At 42.1% G+C, this 19,177-nt stretch overlaps 1 protein-coding gene across 1 annotated transcript in view; it reads right to left on the bottom strand.

Annotated features, from left to right (window-relative positions):
- The window catches only part of TCERG1L (transcription elongation regulator 1 like), a 163,678-nt gene that overhangs the window by 131,467 nt on the left and 13,034 nt on the right, over positions 1 to 19,177 (bottom strand). Inside the window, exon 4 of the mRNA XM_028729901.2 lies at positions 1,993 to 2,157. Coding sequence (XP_028585734.2) covers positions 1,993 to 2,157 — 165 coding nt within the window. The remainder of the gene's footprint in view (positions 1 to 1,992; positions 2,158 to 19,177) is intronic.

Below are 19,177 nucleotides of genomic sequence, written 5' to 3' on the forward strand. Positions count from 1 at the left end.
ATAATCTATGTTCCTTCCTGTAGCACCAAATAGGAATTGTGGGAAGCAAACTCGGGGGGGGGGGGGACAGGTATATCTTTTTCAGGGCTGCATTGTGGACTTTTTGCAGTTCCAAGAGACATAGTAAGATAGGGTGCCAATCTGGGTCATGAACCAAAGCCATATGGACTGCAGTGATCAGATCTCCTAACTGAGCATTATCAACTAAATAATTGGACACTGGCAGAGTCATTTCAAACTCCTGCCAAGGGTCCAATGGCCTCCAATAGTGGTTCCCCAATTATGTTCCCCATGTGAAAATTGATGAGAGTCTTGGCAGACTACTTAATTATTATTATTTTGCATGTTGTACTAAGTCTAATGCACTAGGCTAGATGCCATGTGATTTTTATTTGTATTTTGACACACACATCCTAGACCACCTGAACAAAGCTCAGACCACAGTTTGGGGACCCCCAGCCTAGGCCATTAGCTCTTAGTATTACAGGACCTGGCCTTCAGGTAAGTTTTCAATGGGCCACCATGCTCCAGGTAGACAAGAGAGCTGGCTTCAACCCACACCTGTAGTTTTCCATCTCTTGCAGAAGATCACCAATAATGCAGTGTGAACCAGAAGACAGGAAGAAACAAGGTGCTTGATGTCAGAGGTGTTTACACAATCCAAGCTGTATCGGTTTTCTTTTTTGTTTTTAAAGTCCTATTGTGCATTCTGCAAGAGAGGATATCTATGAATAATGCAATTTCTTGTGCATGATTGATAATGGTTTTATTGCTTAGGCACTCCTAACATGCCATTTGATATCCTATCTGCCTTATTTTCCTGAGGAAAACAACTGCTGTCGAAACCTGACATGTTTATCATTGCAAAGCCAAGCCAGTTATCTAAATGGAAGAGCTCTTCTGCTGTGATAATCTTCTATCAAGCCTTAGGTAGTTCACATGGAGTACATGCTATAATAGCTGTACATTAAAAATGCATCTAGTATGACAACTGCTTCTCACTGGAATGCTTCTCCATTGATATGGAAGGAGCCTCTTGAATAAAAGGATGGAGGCAGAAATCGTGATAGGATTTGAGGCTGCTGTTTTTCCTGTACTGATTAAAGAACGGCTCATTTGCCCTTGGAAAGTCCTCAGAAGATGTTTACTAGTTAACATGGAATGAGGGTGATAGGCCAAATAAGGATATTTTGTATTGACTGTTGTAAGTCATTCTGAGAGCTTATTTCAAGTAATAAATGCATGAGAGGGAGAGGGAGAGGGAGAGAGAGGGGGGGGGGGAATGTGTCTGTCATTCAGATTGCAAGGCTGATGTTTTATAGCTTTCATGCAGAGGCTGCCTCTTGTTAAGTCAGACCCTGGTCCATCTAGTCTAGTATTGTCAACACAGTGTGGCAGCTGCTCTCAGGGGTTTCAAGCAGGTGTTCTGTCCCATCCCTACCTGGAGATGTCAGAGGCTGAACTTGGGACTGTCTACATGCAGAGCAGATTGCTCTGGCCCCTCACTCCATACAAAAGACACAACTTTTGAGTGAAACTTATCATGTGCATTGTCTCGTTCACATGCACTGTCCCCATGCTCACCCCAATAGCAATATTACGTCACACGTCATCAAAACACCACCAATGTTCTTGAAAACACTGAAGGATCATACAATTCAAGCAACCAATGAATACAAATGTATATATCAAAACGGATGCCCCCAAAATGAGTTCAGAATATGGGGCCATTATTGGGAATAGGAGAAATGGGAAGACAAAGCTTAAGCAATTGCACACGAACAATTTTGGCTTCTTAGAAAAAAATCCTGTCAAGATCTACTTCAAAGTTGAAATGCGCCAATGTTCTTTACAGTATCCATCTTCCACCACAATTACTTTGGAAACCTAAACCAGGAACTTTACAATGTAGTCTTGGTCTACCAATTTACAAACCACAGATTATTTTTTTTTTAATATTTAACAATGATAAATAAGGGAAATGGATCATACCTGGGAAAGGTGATGTCAAAACTGGTATTTTGATTGGTGACAAAGTTAGCACACGACATGGCTGAATACTTGTCGATGGTCCCTGAGGGGCATCTGCATCTACTGATACCATGGCTGCTGCAAATGCAATGGTCTGGTTACTGCCAGCTTGTTTAAGGCACCCACCTATGAGAAAACCAAGTATGATTTGCATTATATTCATTGAACATTGAAATTTTTTGACATTCACATAAAATCATGCACTCAGCAACCTAATCCTGCAAAAGTCCCAGAGGAGTCAAAGGAAAGATTCTACCAGAGCTGTTCCTTTCTCCATCTCTTTGACATGGTTAAGATGTTCCCTTTTTTGTAGTCCATGGAACACCTTTACAACCTAGTATGTATCAGATATGTATCAGATATGTGGTTCAATCACCAGATGCTGAAGAGTGGATAGAGAGTTTGGTTTGAATATAGAAGACTCAGATTGAAATCATTGCTCATCTATGAAACAAGCTGAGCTCCTTGGAAGAAAAGGTGGGAATAATAATAATAATAATAATAATAATAATAATAATAATAATTTATTATTTGTACCCCGCCCATCTGGCTGGGTTTCCCCAGCCACTCTGGGCGGCTTCCATAGAAACCAAAGATACAGTAAAATATCACAGATTAACTGCATGCAACATCTTTGCACCTTGCTTTCTACATAATATAAATAAATCTATTATAATAAATGATCTGTTATTTTAAAAAAAATCTATTAACATATTGCTTATCAGAAGATTTTGAGGAAGTTTACAATTAAAATTAACAAAAAAAAAACACCCTAAAAACAAATCAGAATAATTCACCATCCAGTAGAACAACTGAACAGCTGACAACAGTGAATTTTTTCAGACGTTACATATTTAGGTGTACATTGGAAAATATAAACGACTAAAGTGATAAAATGCATTTCCAAACACACATTGGATTCCGGTGGTCCACTTGCCAAGAAGCTACAATGGGGTGCAGCTCCTCTTCAGTGTATGATCAGTAGCAAGTCAAAGATAGCCTCTGTGCAGGGAGGGGCTGCTGCTGCTAGGCACTGAAAGAGCTTGGACACAAGCTCACGGTACAAATTTGCATAAAAATGCATATGCTAATACATGCATGTATTTGCCTCTGAGAAATTAACATGAAGGCACCCTATTAGTAAAGGGGGGAACCAATTTTAAAAGAGGTAAGAGGCAGCCCTTATGAGGACTGCTGCACAAAACATGGGGATCAGACCCCCAGACCACATTCTAACAATTGCCTACTCCCAGTAGTGGCCAGTGTCCATTGGGACTGGCAAGGCAGGGGGACCAATAGTAAGCAGAGCCAGAGCTAATCACAGGCAGAACCTACTAATTCAAGACTTGTCCCCATCCTCTTCCTTGTTGAGTTGTACTAACTAAGGCTAAGGAGGAAGCTGGTGGCAGGTGGAGGCTGGCTGAGGGCAGACTGCAGTTAGTGAGGCAGTACCCCACTTGCCCTTATGGTCTGGTCTTTACTGCCTGGTTCTGTGTAGCTACATATACACTATACCTCCCCTGCCCAAGAATCTTGGGAACTGTACCCATCATGGATCTACAATTCCCAGCACCCTTAGCAAACTACAGTTCCCAGGATTTAGAGGGTGCGTGCTTTAAGTTTATGGTGTGTACACAGCCTTAGCATGTGAAATGGCCCTTATATTTGCTCCTCAAATGAAGCAGAAGAATATGTTATCAGACGGTTTTTAACTTTTAAGAGCAGAAGAGATGTGCTAGTTGATTCCATTAAGGAGTGGGAAATACTGTGGCAATGAAGAAGAATTAACCCTTTCCTGCATAGCTTTTACCTCCACAAAACAGGTTTAGGAGGAGGCCTTTGGTGCTTAATCACTGCTAAGTATGCTAAATCAACAGGAAAATGGATAGTAAAAAAACTTAAGGAAAGTTAATTTGACAAACAACAGCTGTTACCCTCTCTGCACTGAGCTCTGCATTCAAAAATTAAGCAGTCATTAGCTTATTACATCATTTAGCAAATGTTTTCAGTTCAGGCGGAAATCCTCACAGCAATAGAAGGCGAGTAGTAATTCTGAAAAAGCCCTGTTTGATCTGAGTCATGACTTTAGGCATTTCCTAGTGACATATATTATATGACAGATTTTCTTTTGATGCCATTACCTACATGATTGCTGGGGATATATAGTCTATCTGCTCAAGGAGGTGAAAAGTTTAATAATGAACTGGCCTAGATGTCACAGGATGCATTTGATCTACTTTTTCTTTTAGAACCCCAAATAAAATGTAGAAAGAAAAAAGAGGGTATACGTCCAGAAAAGATGCAAGAGAAATAAAACAACCACCTGCCTTGCTACAATTCCTCAAGTGCATTTCAAATCTAGTTTTAAGCAGCATTCAGAACTTTGTCCATCTTTCTCTTGGGACTAAGGTGGACAGCTGGCTTTCTGCATATCTCACTTTATAAATAAAAATGTTTTAATCAGACTCAGGATACCTGGCTAACCATGGCTGATTCCCCTGCTGGATGCAGATTTGGGATTTTAGAATTGGTTGGTTTTGGGTTGTTGTTTTTACTAGAGAAGTGTTTGTCATCATACTGGATGTTGCAGAGATGGAAATACAGTGGAACCTCGGTTTTCAAACGTAATCCGTTCTGGAAGACCGTTCGGCTTCCAAAGTGGTCAAACACCAAATATCAAACGGCTGGCTACAAAGTCAATGGGGGGGGGGAGACACACTGGAAGCCGTTCAACTTCTGAAAAACGTTCGAAAACAGGTGCAATTACTTCCAGGTTTCTGGTGTTCGGGTTCTGAATTGGTCGGCTTCTGAGATGCTCGAAAACTGAGGTTCCACTGTAACCTGTACATTATAGAGTCCCTTAGCAGAGGCTTACGACCCCACCAGATTGTTGATAGATGCTGAACCATTCAGTGTCACACTGGAAGACAGATTTTATGTCCACAGCAAATTAGTTCGCAAGTTGTTCGCTATGTTCTCCACAACCAACTGGGACACCTTTGGATGGGAGGGAGATGATGTCCTGCTTGACTGCATTCATCAACAAGCAGCATCTGAGATCCACTGAAGTGCACTGTGCCAAAGGCAGCTGGTTTCTCCACAGAGCAGCAACCAGGAATGGCCCAAACCTAATATAAGTGAGCAACTCTTAGCATGCATCCTGTCAGCTAAATTTTTTTAATGTTTACCTTCCAGATGTAAGGTGGTAACTTCAAGTTCAGCATTCCCCACTGTAACAAGCAGGATGAGGCATACTTACCTTTTGTTTTCATATAATTGCAGTAAAGCTATTCATTTCTTGCTGATCTTAGGGATAGCTCAATTGGTGAGACTCATAATCTTAGGGTTGTGGACTCTAGCCCCACAATGGGCAAAACTCCTGCATTGCAGGGGGTTGGACTAGGTTATCCTCATGGCCCCTTCCAACCTAAGTGTCACATGTGTGTGTCACAGCATACTGGAGAAATAAAAATAATAATTAAATAAAAAATTGTCCAGTAGCACCTTATAGACCAACTAAGTTTGTTTTGGGTATAAGCTTTTGTGTGCATGCACACTTCTTCAGATATACTGAAACAGAAGTCACCAGACCCTTAAATATAGTGGGAGGGTAGGGTGGGGTATTTCTCAGAAGAGTAGTAGGAGATGGGTGATTGACTCAATGGGTATGGTAAACCTGTTGACGACTGGACAATTGTCCTAATTGCAGTGGTTAACAGAACAAGCTTATACCCAGAACAAACTTAGTTGGTCTATAAGGTGTTACTGGACATTTTTTTATTTAATTATTTTTCTTTTTATTTAGACTGCGTCAGACCAACACGGCTACCTACATGAATCTAGCATACTGGAGGTGATGCAACTGCCAAAAGTTAAGTCCACCCTTCATGTGATTACGAACCTATTGAAATTTGGTATTCAGTTGATTTTCTTCATAAGGCTATATATATAGTATAGCTACTTGGGGGAACTGACTTGTATGGTGGGGGAGGGGGGAACACTTGGAACTCCTAGGCATAGTTGTAAATGGGTACTAGACAGTCACAAACTAGAGCAGACCAAATTCTTCCAGTACCTAGGGCTTCTATTCCATCATTCCAAGTCCTGAAAACATCATTGGCAGACCACCTGTCAAAAGGCGGAGGTAGGCAAACATGGCTATACTTCGATTCTTTTATATAAGGGGAGGCCATTATGTTCCGTCAGCCATTAAGGTATTTAATGCAAAATCTGTCTCTCAACTCTACTCCCCAAACGTCTGGTTCAATGGCTCATTCTCCAGGTTCAATGGCTTCCAGGCTAAGTTTCTCTGGTCCCTCCTACAAGTTCCAAATTGTGTTCCAAATGCAATACAGTGGTACCTCGGGTTACATACGCTTCAGGTTACAGACTCCACTAACCCAGAAATAGTACCTCGGGTTAAGAACTTTGCTTCAGGGTAAGAACAGAAATCGTGCGGCGGCGGCGCAGCAGCAGCGGGAGGCCTCATTAGCTAAAGTGGTGCTTCAGGTTAAGAACAGTTTCAGGTTAAGAACGGACCTCTGGAACAAATTAAGTACGTAACCAGAGGTACCACTGTACTATTTTTTAGAAACAGGTGAATGTCCTCTATCAACTAAAGCATGGTGGGCTGCCCTGAGATATTAGCTCAAGATCTCAGTCTTTGGCCTAGGGAAGGGGTTACTTGCATACCTAAACAATGAGGAGTTTACCAACTCATGGATGAAAATTATGGTTAGAAAAGCCACTTTAATTGGTATGCCACCTTCTCTCCTGTACCATCTGGGCTATGATACCGCCCTTGAATCTCTGAGGCAAAGGCTCTGGGACATATCACTTAGTGATCTCCGATCTCAGTCTCATTTTATCTGTAGCAGTAGGAATTCACTATGGGTTCAAGTTTCAGACACCTGCATATTTTAGAAATTTGTCTGTACCAACATACTGGCGTCTTTTCACCAAAGCCAGACTAAATATATTCCCATCAGAAGTGTTAAACGGCAGACTGAGAGGTATCCCTTATCAAAAAGGGATCTGTGTGTGCTGTGTGTCGACTGCATGAGGCATATTTTATTGCATTGCGGACAATACGATCAAGCTAGGGAACTATTGATTAAACCACTATTGGCAAATCAGCCGGGTCAATCTGAAGCCTACTATATCAAATATCTTCTGGACAACAAATCCAATGATATCACAGTGGCCGTGGCAAAGTTCCTTTCAGTAGTCATACGAATCAAATATCAACATATCCATGATTAAACAAATAACGCTTTGGTCTTCCTTCCCTGGGGGGGGGGGGGGTTGTCTGTATGAATCTGTATTTTATTCTGAATCCATGTTAAGGGTCATTGGACAGCAATAAAGATTATTATTATTATTATTATAGTTGTTGTTCTTAGAACTTCCCAACTTGGACAATGGACATAAAACTATATCATGTAAGTCACCATCTCTGGCTATAACTCTGTTGTCTTAAAACCCTACCAAGCTTATAAGGAGTGGTCTAGGAAGAAGCACTTGTGACAGAAAGTTAAGTAACTAATTTGGATATTAGGTTCTTCTTTTATTAGGAAGGCCAAACATTCTCAAGTTTCAGTGGATTATCCTGGTTTCTGTAATAGTGATCTTGCTGCTTTGGGCATGTGCACACACACACACACACACACACACACTACACAATTACAATAGCATAGAAGAAAGGACATTGTTCAGCAGCAGAGCACACGATCCAATTGCAAAAGATCCCAAATTGCATTCCTGATGTGACATCTACAGGTATGGCTTGGAAAGATTCCTGTCTGAAAATCTCAGCTGCTGCTTTGTGTTATAATACTGAGCATGGTGGCCTGATGTTCTGAGTCAGTACAAGGCAGCTTCCTATGTTTCAGTGAAATATGGCCGGCACTTGAAATCAAAGACAGAATAAATGGAGTTTGTGAATCAAAGGCCTCAGGGGGAAAGGAGAAAGCCTGTCTAACCAAAGAGAAGCAGAAAGGTAGACATTTAGCAGAGAGTTTGTTCCTGTTTCCCCCCCAAATGACTCGGCAGCTCCCATGATTACTGATGGCTATGTGTTGATTATATTCTTCTGTCTCATATTCCTCAGAAAACATGCCACTTGCTCAGAAAATTTGATGGATTGCAAAAATAGAGTGAGAGCTGCCAGTCCCGGCTAGATCTGTATCTGAAGTTAATGGTTGTTAGGATTATACATTTTCTTGTTTTGCTACAACAAGTCTGGCCGCATGTTTCTTAATTGTTGCTGCCGCTGCTGCCGGCTTCTGCCATATGGATATTGATTGCTGTTGCTGTTTCTCTGTCAATTCAACTAGTTGTTGGCTGCCAACATGCTAGAAGGCTCTCACAAATGTGAAAAACAAAATATTTGGGAAACTGATGAGCCTAAGAAACTTCAGTGAGTAATAAGAGAGAGAGATCTTTCGTTAGAAGCAACAACCACGCACTCCCACCTCTGCACTCTCTTTTAAAAGAACTTCCATTAACCTTGAGAGAACTCTACCAAGTACTTTTCTGGAGCTACGCTGGCAAATTCCCACTGTGTCAAGGATATGTTCTGATATGCACGTCGTGAATGATCACATGGGCAACCTTGTTGGTACTGTAATGCATTTGGGAGACTGCTTGAGGGAAACCTACGAAACAGAGCTCGGGGTAGGCAACATATGCAGAGCCCTTGAACATCTCTGCGTTAAGCAGAAACTGTATAGCCCTGTTCAGGCATTCTTAAATTGTTTTCATGGAGGGGGTGCTAGGTTGTGTGTAGGACCCCAACCCCTCTACACTTGCCCTGCCCCTCTGAGCAGGAAGGTCCTGAAGGTGGATTTGTAAGTGTGTCACCTGAACCTATAAAGCCATATACGGCTTAGGCCCAGGCTATCTGGTCTCCCATTTGAAGCTGCCTGGGCTCTGAAGTCTTCAAGGGAGGCCCTTCTTTCAGTTCTACCACCCCCACAGGCATGCTTGGTGGGTACACGGGAGAGGACCTCCTCCTAGAGAAGGAAAATTGGCTCCCACCATGTTGGGTGCCACCTTGAGAGCCAGTGTGGTGTAGTGGTTAAGAGCGATAGACTCGTAATCTGGTGAACCGGGTTCGCGTCTCCGCTCCTCCACATGCAGCTGCTGGGTGACCTTGGGCCAGTCACACTTCTTTGAAGTCTCTCAGCCCCACTCACCTCACAGAGTGTTTGTTGTGGGGGAGGAAGGGAAAGGAGAATGTTAGCCACTTTGAGACTCCTTAAAGGGAGTGAAAGGCGGGATATCAAATCCAAACTCTTCTTCTTGTCCTGCTAGCAGAAGGCCTTTGGGAACTGACTGTTTTTTTAAGGAAAGGGCTTAATAGTACTGTGCCGTTTTTATTAGCTGTATTTGAATAAATTTGTATTTATATAGTTTTAATTCTATTGAAAGTTTAATTCTTATTATCTTTTAAGCTTTTTCTATTATGTCTGTGCTATTTTAATTTTTGTAAATTAAATACTTGAATCCTGTTCTGGGGAAAAGGGGAGTTTGTAATCAACATCACACGCAACATCATCAACATCACACGCTTACAAGCCTTCTTCAGACCTTCTCATTCAACATGTGAATGCACTTGGTCACCTCCTTGAAAGGTACAATGTCAGAACAGAGCTTCAACTGGTTATCAATCCAACCTTATACATGGATGTAGCCAAGGAGAGCAGGGTGGGCAGCTGCCCCTCCATTCAATCAAAATGAATACAAATCAATTCAAATCTGAGGCTCTGCCCTCCCCCGCAAAAGCCTGGCCCACCTAACAAAAACCCTGGCTATGCCCATGCCTTATAGAATAGATTGTAGTGGTGCCTTTCAGAAGCAGTTTGAATTGTAGAGGAGCCATTTGCCACCAACCCCTAATCCAGATGAGTCCCTCACAACAAATTGGGGGAAGCAATGGGGAGCACTTTCACCTTTGTGAAGCCCTAAACACTCCACTGCCTTGACTGATAGTGATGGCCCCAAACTCATGGTAAGCTCCCCTTTCCTTGCAGGTTAAAGATCTGTGGTAGAAGGAACAAGCTGTAACCAGAGACAGAGTTCCAATGCAACTCTGACCCTGAAAGGATGAATGAGCAAGGACATTATTCTTCCCAACAGCTTACTCCTCGGACATGGGAGACTACTGGAGAGATGACAGAGTGTGTGGAGCCTTGCTTGAGATATGCATTTATCCTAGGCTAGAGCCATCCAGTCTCAATCACCTCTTCATTGAATTGAACTGAAAAATGTGGCAAAGTGTTTGTGTGGAATGGTCCTTATTAATACAAAATTAAGAAATAATCAGTTTGTTTGTGTTTTTGGAAGAGAGAATAATTATTGATGCATTAGTTTCACTTCTGAAATAATACCCAGTAATTCAGAATACCAAAATCTGGGGAGAAATTCAGATGAGGAAAATCTCATCCCTAATTCTGATTGTGCAGCACAAAACTGAGAACCACTCCACCCCTGGTTCATGAATTCTCAGAAACATCTCAACTTTAAAATGTTTGCAGTCTTAAATGCCAAAAGATTAATGTCTGTGGCTTAGAAGTTACCACTGGGATTGCTAACATGGTGCTCTCTAGTTGTTGTGGACTACAACTCCCATCAGATCCAGCCAGCATGGGTATTTGCCAGGGATGATGGGGGGGGGGGTTGTAGTCTACAACATCTGAAGCTTAGCTAACTATAAGCTACAGAGTTTAAAAAGTACTATCATTTAAGTTGTTGTTATCCAACTCTCTGACATTTTGGCAACTTTAGTAATTCTTAAGCAGAGCAAAATAGCACTAAAATATTATTCATGAACACACACACACACACACACACACACACACACACTTACACTTTGGTCACCTAATGATTGTTTCTGGGCTACCACAATACAGCTGCTTCTGCCTTCAGTTTAGCAGTACTATAAAGGAATGTGCAGTGTCCATTGATCTTTCCAGAGCAGATACTTTTTTTCTGATGAAAACAGATAGATTTTCTTTACAATGGCACACGTTGCTGTGGCCTTGCTTGCTGGGAAATGCTTTCAGTGCAATACTAGTGATAGAGATGTCACCTTTTCTTGTAGATACCAGAAGTGATCAAGAGCATGTTTATTTCTTCACAAGTACATAAATGCTACATGTTCTGATCTCAAAGTATTTGCATTCACCTCCATAGATTTCAAAAGCCGATTTGGAGGGTCCTATGCAGGCAAAACGTACAAGGATGTTAAAAGATGCAAAAACAGTTGGTGGTGACATCTCTATGGGGAATTCAGCACATTCCTAATTCACTTAGCTGCTTCAGAATGAGTAGGTTTTGACAAGTAGGGTCTCATAGCTGGTTTCACAAACAGCTTGAGTCAACCAACATATACTTCTTGGGCTGGCTATCCTCTTTGTGAGCAGAAATGGAAGATGCATGCCCACTCACTTCTTCAACATATGAAAAGGATTGTCAATGTGTATGTGTGTTTGTGTGTACTGGCCATTCCAAGCCAGGAAGGTTTCCTCAGAAGCAACACCTAATTGGGGACTACTTCCATGTATGCATGCTGTCTCTGTTTAGAGTGGTCTCACTGAGGTAAATGGGAATGAATGAAATATGCAATAATGTCAGTTGCTTCCATGAAGCAAAATGGGCTTATAGGCATGCATGTTTGTTTCAGTGGGTCTCAGTATGTTCTGCTTTAAGAGTGAGCATGCCAGTTCAAATGATTTGTAGATTCTAATGTGGAGAATAAAGGAACCAAAGTGCAATGTCAACAATGGCACAGGATCCCTATATATTTGTGTCGGGGGGGGGGGGGGAGAGAGATAGGTTTTGAGCTTTGCAGCCGTCACTATGCTCTCAATCCATAAGAAGCTAGAATACATCATGCCTAGAATTTGAGCCTTGAACTTTTACTAGCAGATACTTGGATTGAATGCAAAATCCAGGCAGACAATGGGGAATTGGAATGACTTGGAGAAAGAAGTGAAATGTATCTGGAGGAAGATGCTTAGATCAAATTGTTTGCTCAGCCTTAGAAATGGGCAGACAGGAACAGGCACATCATTCAGAAGTGATCATGATTATTCATTGTCCTTTCAATATTGTACATAAAGGTCAAGGGGATTTTAAACACGTGATTCCCTTGGCCTGTACTGTGTGCACATTCTGATAAAGTGGTTTAATTATTTTAAGGTTCAGTATGAGAATGTCACATAACAATGGTGTTTACTGAAAGCTAGACCTTTGCATTAAGAAAAAAATATTTATAGAACCATGAATTTAAAAGCATCCTTCATGCTAAGGTTGCAAACAGTGACTCGCTTGTCACCTGTGTTTAAAAAGAGCAATATTGCTCCCTGGCTTCGGAGCCAGCAAAATGGTTATTCTCCCTGGCTACACACGATTATAATCTTATGAGTGATACCACCCAAATAGGATGTAGGTCTTTGCATCTCTGCTCACTTGTTTCCTGGCAAAGCTACATTAGGATGCACTAAATTACAAACTTATAAAATGGCAATCAGCAGTGTGTCACTTTGAACACAATATTGTAATCCTGAGACATGCAAAGTAATAATCAATTAAAAATTCACAAATCCATAAATGCAAGCTTGTAAAGTCTTTTATAATACTAAAGGGACTCACAAAATATAAACATTCCTTCAGTTTTTAACCATATTGATTTTTATTACCTGTTTGTATTATGTTGGAAATCATAGTGTTACCAGATATATATTAATTTACCACACGCTGTATTCCAACCATGCCAAAGTGCTGTGACTTTAAATCCTGGGAACTGTAGCTACAGTTCCAGGAACCCTTAATAAACTACAAACCCCAGGATTCTCGGGGAGGCAGGGAGCCATGTGCAATGTATCGTGTAAATGTGACCTCTATCTCACAGGGAGTCTTTATGAGTACTACATACTTTGCCCTCTAATGTGTGGAGGACAATAGGGATGTACTGTATTTTCTGCTCTATAGGACGCACCGGAAGATAAGACACACCTAGTTTGGGGGGGGGGGGGAGGACACAAGAAGGATAAAATTCTGAACCCCAGAAGCCAGAACAGCAAGAGGGATCTGGCTTCTGGGATAGCCTCTTGCTGTTCTGGCTTTGGGGACAGCCTTTGAAGCCTCCCCAGGGCAGCGGGGTGCCTTCTCCCCACTGTCCTGTGGAGGCTTTGCGCAGCTAACCCCAAGCTAGAACAGCGAGATGGAGCGCTGTGCAGTGCTCCGTCTCCCTGTTCTGGCTTTGGGTTTAGCCATGCAGCCTGCATTCGCTCCATAAGACGCACACACATTTCCCCTTACTTTTTAGAGGGGAAAAAGTGTGTCCTATAGAGCGAAAAATACGGTAATTAAAGGTGGGGTGAGTCTGACCAAACTGCGGGAGGCAGTGGAAGACAGGAGTGACTGGCGTGCTCTGGTCCATGGGGTCACGAAGAGCTGGACACGACTAAACAACAACAACAGCTAGCACATCCCCACTCTCAAATGAAGGGCACTCAGGCTTCAACATTGCATGCAGTTGTGGGTTAGGCAACTCCTAAGTCCACCATCTTATCATTACTGTGATTGACTCTGAATTTGTTAAGGCCAGTTGTCAGGCACACATTGGCTTCAAGGCTTTGGGAACCTTTGTTGCTGAGCCTTTTGGAATATGCCTGGTGAATTAAAAGGGCTGCTCTGGGCCAAACAATAGCCTTTTGCTGCTGCTGTTGTTTTCTTGCAGCAGAAGTGGCATGTAGTATAAATCAGGTTATTTTTTGTCCCTTAAATAACCCAACTCCTCAAAGTAATGTCACCTCCTTTACAAAGGGACTCACATTGATTGCAGCAAGTGACAGCTGCTCCCATCTCACTAGCACAAACTCCTGCTGCTTGCTTCTTCTCTCGTGTTGGACAGCACTCATACCTCAATCTGGTTTATGTTTGTTTATTTAGCAAGATGTATATACTGCTTATTCAGAAAAACCCCTCTAAGCAGCTTATATAAAACAATGTAAAATATTCATAATACAGATAAAGAACTTAAAAAAACAACAACTAGACAAATATGTGCAATTTGGTCAACTATAGATAAAGTAACACCACACACACAAACATACACACTATATATATATTGATCTCTATCTCTCTGTCTGTCCAAGTGCATCTCTCTCAGTCATTTCATGGGGTGAAGCAAGCATCTGCAGCCAACTTCACATTGCCAGCATGCCACAAGCAAGTACACAGGATGGCCCACTGGATAGTGGGGGAGAGAGTACTCCCACCTTCCTTCCACATCCTACAAACCCAGTTTGATTGCAAGGGCACAGAGCCTTCCAGCTCTAGCAACTGATCTGCCACATCAAGAAATAAGATAAAAACAGAGAATTGTCAACCTGGTGCTCATAGGCACCAAGGAAATCCTGTGTGGACACCTTGGTGCTCACATGTACTGGGTTACCAATCACATACACAGGAGAAACACTGATTCATATTCATAAAAAGCTCAGTAAATCCATGGCACAGAATTCCTAGGCACAAATATCAATGAAGTAATAATAGTGAGTGCCTCTGAGCTTATGAAGAGTCTATTTCTCTCACCAATGAGCAACTGTAGCCTGCGCACACTCTGAGAATTAAGACATTCTTAAGGACTATAAAATATCTGAGCAGCAGGTCTTTCTGGCCCCTGAGCATTCCTCTGTGTTCTTTGGCTAAATATTTAATCCCGACTTCAGGCTTGGTCTTTGGTTTGTACTCCTGCCTTTACCATGGGCTTTGACCTCTGGACCACTTCTCAGTTCCAATTCCTGCTTGTTATCAGACTCAACTCCAGATTCCAGACTCCTCACTTGCCTTCAACAGCTGCTTAACAGCCCAGGGATGCATACAAACATGGACCCATTGAAAAATTACTGCAAGACAGCAAATGTTGCTGTGACTGCCTGGTACATATGACTGCATCAAGATGCTTAATTAGAAGGTGCCATTCCTGAGGTCAAGAGCTTCAACTGGGGGGACTGGAGCTGAAAGGACAGTGTTGGCAGAAATTTGCACGAATAGGCCTTGCCAGTTCAGGTGGTTCATGCAACCTGCAAATCATATGGGCTGATGTTGCATATCCCTGAAGCTGACTGAACACACAGAGGACTGAATACACAGTTTCATGCTCCTAGACAGAGACCATGAATTTCTTATTCTAGGTGCACAGTGAAACACTAAAGCTAGGTAAAGGTACCCCTGCCCGTACGGGCCAGTCTTGACAGACTCTAGGGTTGTGCGCCCATCTCACTTAAGAGGCCGGGGGCCAGCGCTGTCCGGAGACACTTTCCGGGTCACGTGGCCAGCGTGACAAAGCTGCATCTGGCGAGCCAGAGCCACACACGGAAACGCCGTTTACCTTCCCACCAGTAAGCAGTCCCTATTTATCTACTTGCACCCGGGGGTGCTTTCGAACTGCTAGGTTGGCAGGCGCTGGGACCGAGCAACGGGAGCTCACCCCGTCGTGGGGATTCGAACCGCCGACCTTTCGATCAACAAGCCCTAGGCGCTGAGGCTTTTACCCACAGCGCCACCCACGTCCCTAAAGCTACTGGCACTTATAACATTATGGTTCGCTTCCTTTTGCCCAATGACATAAATTATGAAAATTTAAAGCATCTAGATAGTGTCTACCAAACTTTGCAAGGCTCACATTTCATTTGACCATTCCAAACATATTTGGAGATTAGTCTTGTACCCCCATTCTCCATGGCTCATGTGACAACAGGGTTGAGGGACTAGATCCAGCTAATGGCCTGGATTCCTATCTCCTTCCACTTTGAACCAATATTGACAGGTGGGTGAGGCTGCCCACCTTGCGATCATCTTACGCCACAAAGATATCAAGTGGTTAGTTTTTCTTTGCCTGCATGGTTTGATTTCAAACCGTGAGGACAAAGCAGTTCTTTGAAGTGCCAAAAATCAGCTGATTGTTGTCTTTGCAAACACTGATGCCTGCAGAGGCACAGGACCTGAGAATGTTGGGTGGTAGTCAACTAAGTGTTACTCAGAGTAGACATATGGGACTTAATAGGCCTAACTCGGTCACGTTCATTGATTCCAAAGGGTCTGCTATGAGGAAAACTTAGTTGAATACCATTCTCTGTTTTGATAGGGAGTCACATCTTTACCTGCCCCACACCTGGCATCATATATAACATAAGATGTGGGGCAGGTGGATGTGGATTGGCCAAAACAGTCTCACAAGCCAAATGGGGAGATATAGGAAGCTCAATTAGATCTTCAGGCCAAAGATTTCCATAGCTGTTACAAAGTGTGAAAACATCGTGGCAGTCTGTTAGCTTAACTAGTACCAAACGATATTTAAAGATGTATTTACTGTTTGCAGCATTTATATATGCCAACACATACATGCATGTTTGTCATATATGTGGGTGTGCATGCCTGTGTTTCAATGAATACCTTGCCTTTGGATCAAAAGATCTCCCAGGCACAAGAATCCACTGAATACCAAGTCTGGCTACTGCTCCATCTTGCTCAGTACTGCCTACACTGACTCTCCAGGGTTTCAAAAATAAGTCATTGCTAGTCTTAACTGGAAATGCCAGGGACTAAACCTAGGACATTTTGCAAGCAAAACATGTGCTACTTCTGCAGGGAATGGGGGACGAAGCTGGCTCCTTTTAGCTGCTCAAGCTCTGGCTGACAGTGGAGTCCAGGCTGGCAAAAACCTATAGGTGCTATAGATATCATTATTCTCAGTGCACAAATAGGGAAACAGTTGGTAGAATGACCTGCTGCACCTGCTCTCTGGCCATTAAAAAACACTGGCTCTGCACCAGTCAGTAGATCATAATAATACAGTGCATGGATCCCAAATCCCACAGAAACTATGCAGAGGTTGCGATCAGGCTACTGAACAAGCCAAAAACTTCAATCCATTCCTTTAAAATTATTCCAGCTTCCCTTGAGCTTTCCAATTTCCCTTGACTTTCTGCCATGTTACTACTTACTCCTGAGAACTGCAAAAAGCATAATAAATGTGTATGGCTTTCAGGGAAGAAAAGAAAGATGCTAACTAATGTTGCACATCTTGAAATATTAAGTTCAATGAAGTAGCTTTCCTTGGAAATCAAAGCTACTTCAAGGTAATCAAAAGGCTGTGTGTAACTTGGCTGAAGGTCAGGCTGACCTTGACAAATGAAACAGTATCTAATGAATGGTTGATTATGTACACCTGCTTTTTAGGTGGCACATCAGATAAAATAAGAACATTGCTAACTTATCATTAAATGACTTGAGTCCTTTGACCCTTCACAAACTGAAGCAGACAAAATTATTTTTGCCTTGCAGTCTGTCCTCTGTTTAAACAACAAATATTGACCAGAGTTGGGGGGAAACAACCCTATAATTCCTAGGTGATAAAATAATGTGTCATTTTTTTTATCTTTGGGTCAACAAAAAGATTATGCAGGTTTCTGAAATCTGATTTTATCTGCCATAGTATATTGACCCATTGCTCTTTCCTACAGAAAAAAAAATCAGCTTTCAGGTATTTGCAATTGCCAAATCAGACATCTGAGCTTTGCCAGCCTTCAATATTTCATAATGAATGAGCAATCTGTTTTTATTTATTCAGCTGTCACTCCACTTGGGAGAGAGGGAATGCTAATAATTATGGACATTGGAATTCCTTATGTGAATATTCTGTTTCTCACCATGAATCCCTATATATGTTCAGCCATGACAATCACATTAAAACTGTTCTAAAAGAAATTACATTCCTTCACACACATTACTCGACAAATAAGTATCTCATAAATGCAATCTTCCCAGCACAACTTCCACAGAAGAACAATTGAAAAGAATTTTAATATCAACAGTTCTTTGTGTACTGGATTGTTTTATGCTTCAGTATTCCAAGCAAGTTATGCAAATCAGTTTACTAATCTTCCTCTTTTTGGTCATTGCATAACAGCATCCCACAACCTAGTGTGCTTCATGTGTTTTGGACTACATTTTCCATCAGGCCCAGCCAGCAGAACCAGTGCACAGTCGTGATGGGACTCGTAGTCCATCAACATCTAGAGGGCACCAGGTTGATGGAAATCTTCTGTACGGCATTACTATCATCAAGTTATCATTCACCAAAAGGGACCACTAACAAATACCCTCTGAGATACATGACTACAGTCTTCATGGGCCTCTATGCCTCACCCATCTGTTCCCACGGTTGTCTTTTACAGAACTCCACCTTTCCCACAGGATTGATCTTTAATGGAATAAGTTTAGCTGGTAGACTTGCAAAAGTAACAGAGCAACAGGAGCTTGATAGCATAAAACAACAGTAGCACAGTGTCCCGTTTGTGGAATCTCCAATGCATGATCAGGAAAGCTTTTGGGACCCTTTCCTGTAAACTTTAAATTGACTTTAACACAGGTCACTCAAAACCACTTGCATCAGATGAAGTGGACTGTAGCCCATTATTATGACATTCATTTATTTATATTATATTTTATTTTATTTTATTGCTGCAACAAGCTAGTATGGCTGCCACTGGAAATCAAATTAAGTCCAACATAGCATACTAGCATGATCATTTAATGAAACGGAAGCTCCCAGAACTAAAGCTGCTACACAGAAGGTAAATCAGCTGAAAAAGCGAAATCTGCTGCTGCACCAAAGCATTAAAAGTTAGCAGAATCCTGGGAAGGGATTACTGTAGTTTCCTATTGGAAATTTTGCTTTAACTACCCCCACCCTCTACTCCCAATCAGATATTTCACTTGGCCCTTCCCTCTCCCCATTTGCCTTCCATGGGAACATAAGAAGAGCCTGCCTATCTAGTCCAACATCCTGTTCTTCACTGTGCCCAGCCAGATGCCTATGGGAAACTTGCAAGCTAGATTCAAGTACAAGAGCACTTTCCCCTCCTGTGGTTTCCAGCAACCAGTATTCCAGTAGTTCATGTGAACTACTTATGTCAGCTTCATCAACAAAAGGAGCTTGTCCTCCAAGGCATCTTCCATCTTTCTGAAAGGTTACATTATAGTCCCCAAATAAGTGGACTGTCAGTTACATGAATAGAGTTCACCAACAAACTAGCCTCCTAAGGAGCTACGTTTTCCACATTATACCCCC

This window comes from Podarcis muralis, chromosome 6 (assembly GCF_964188315.1).
Source record: "Podarcis muralis chromosome 6, rPodMur119.hap1.1, whole genome shotgun sequence".
NCBI lineage: Eukaryota > Metazoa > Chordata > Lepidosauria > Squamata > Lacertidae > Podarcis > Podarcis muralis.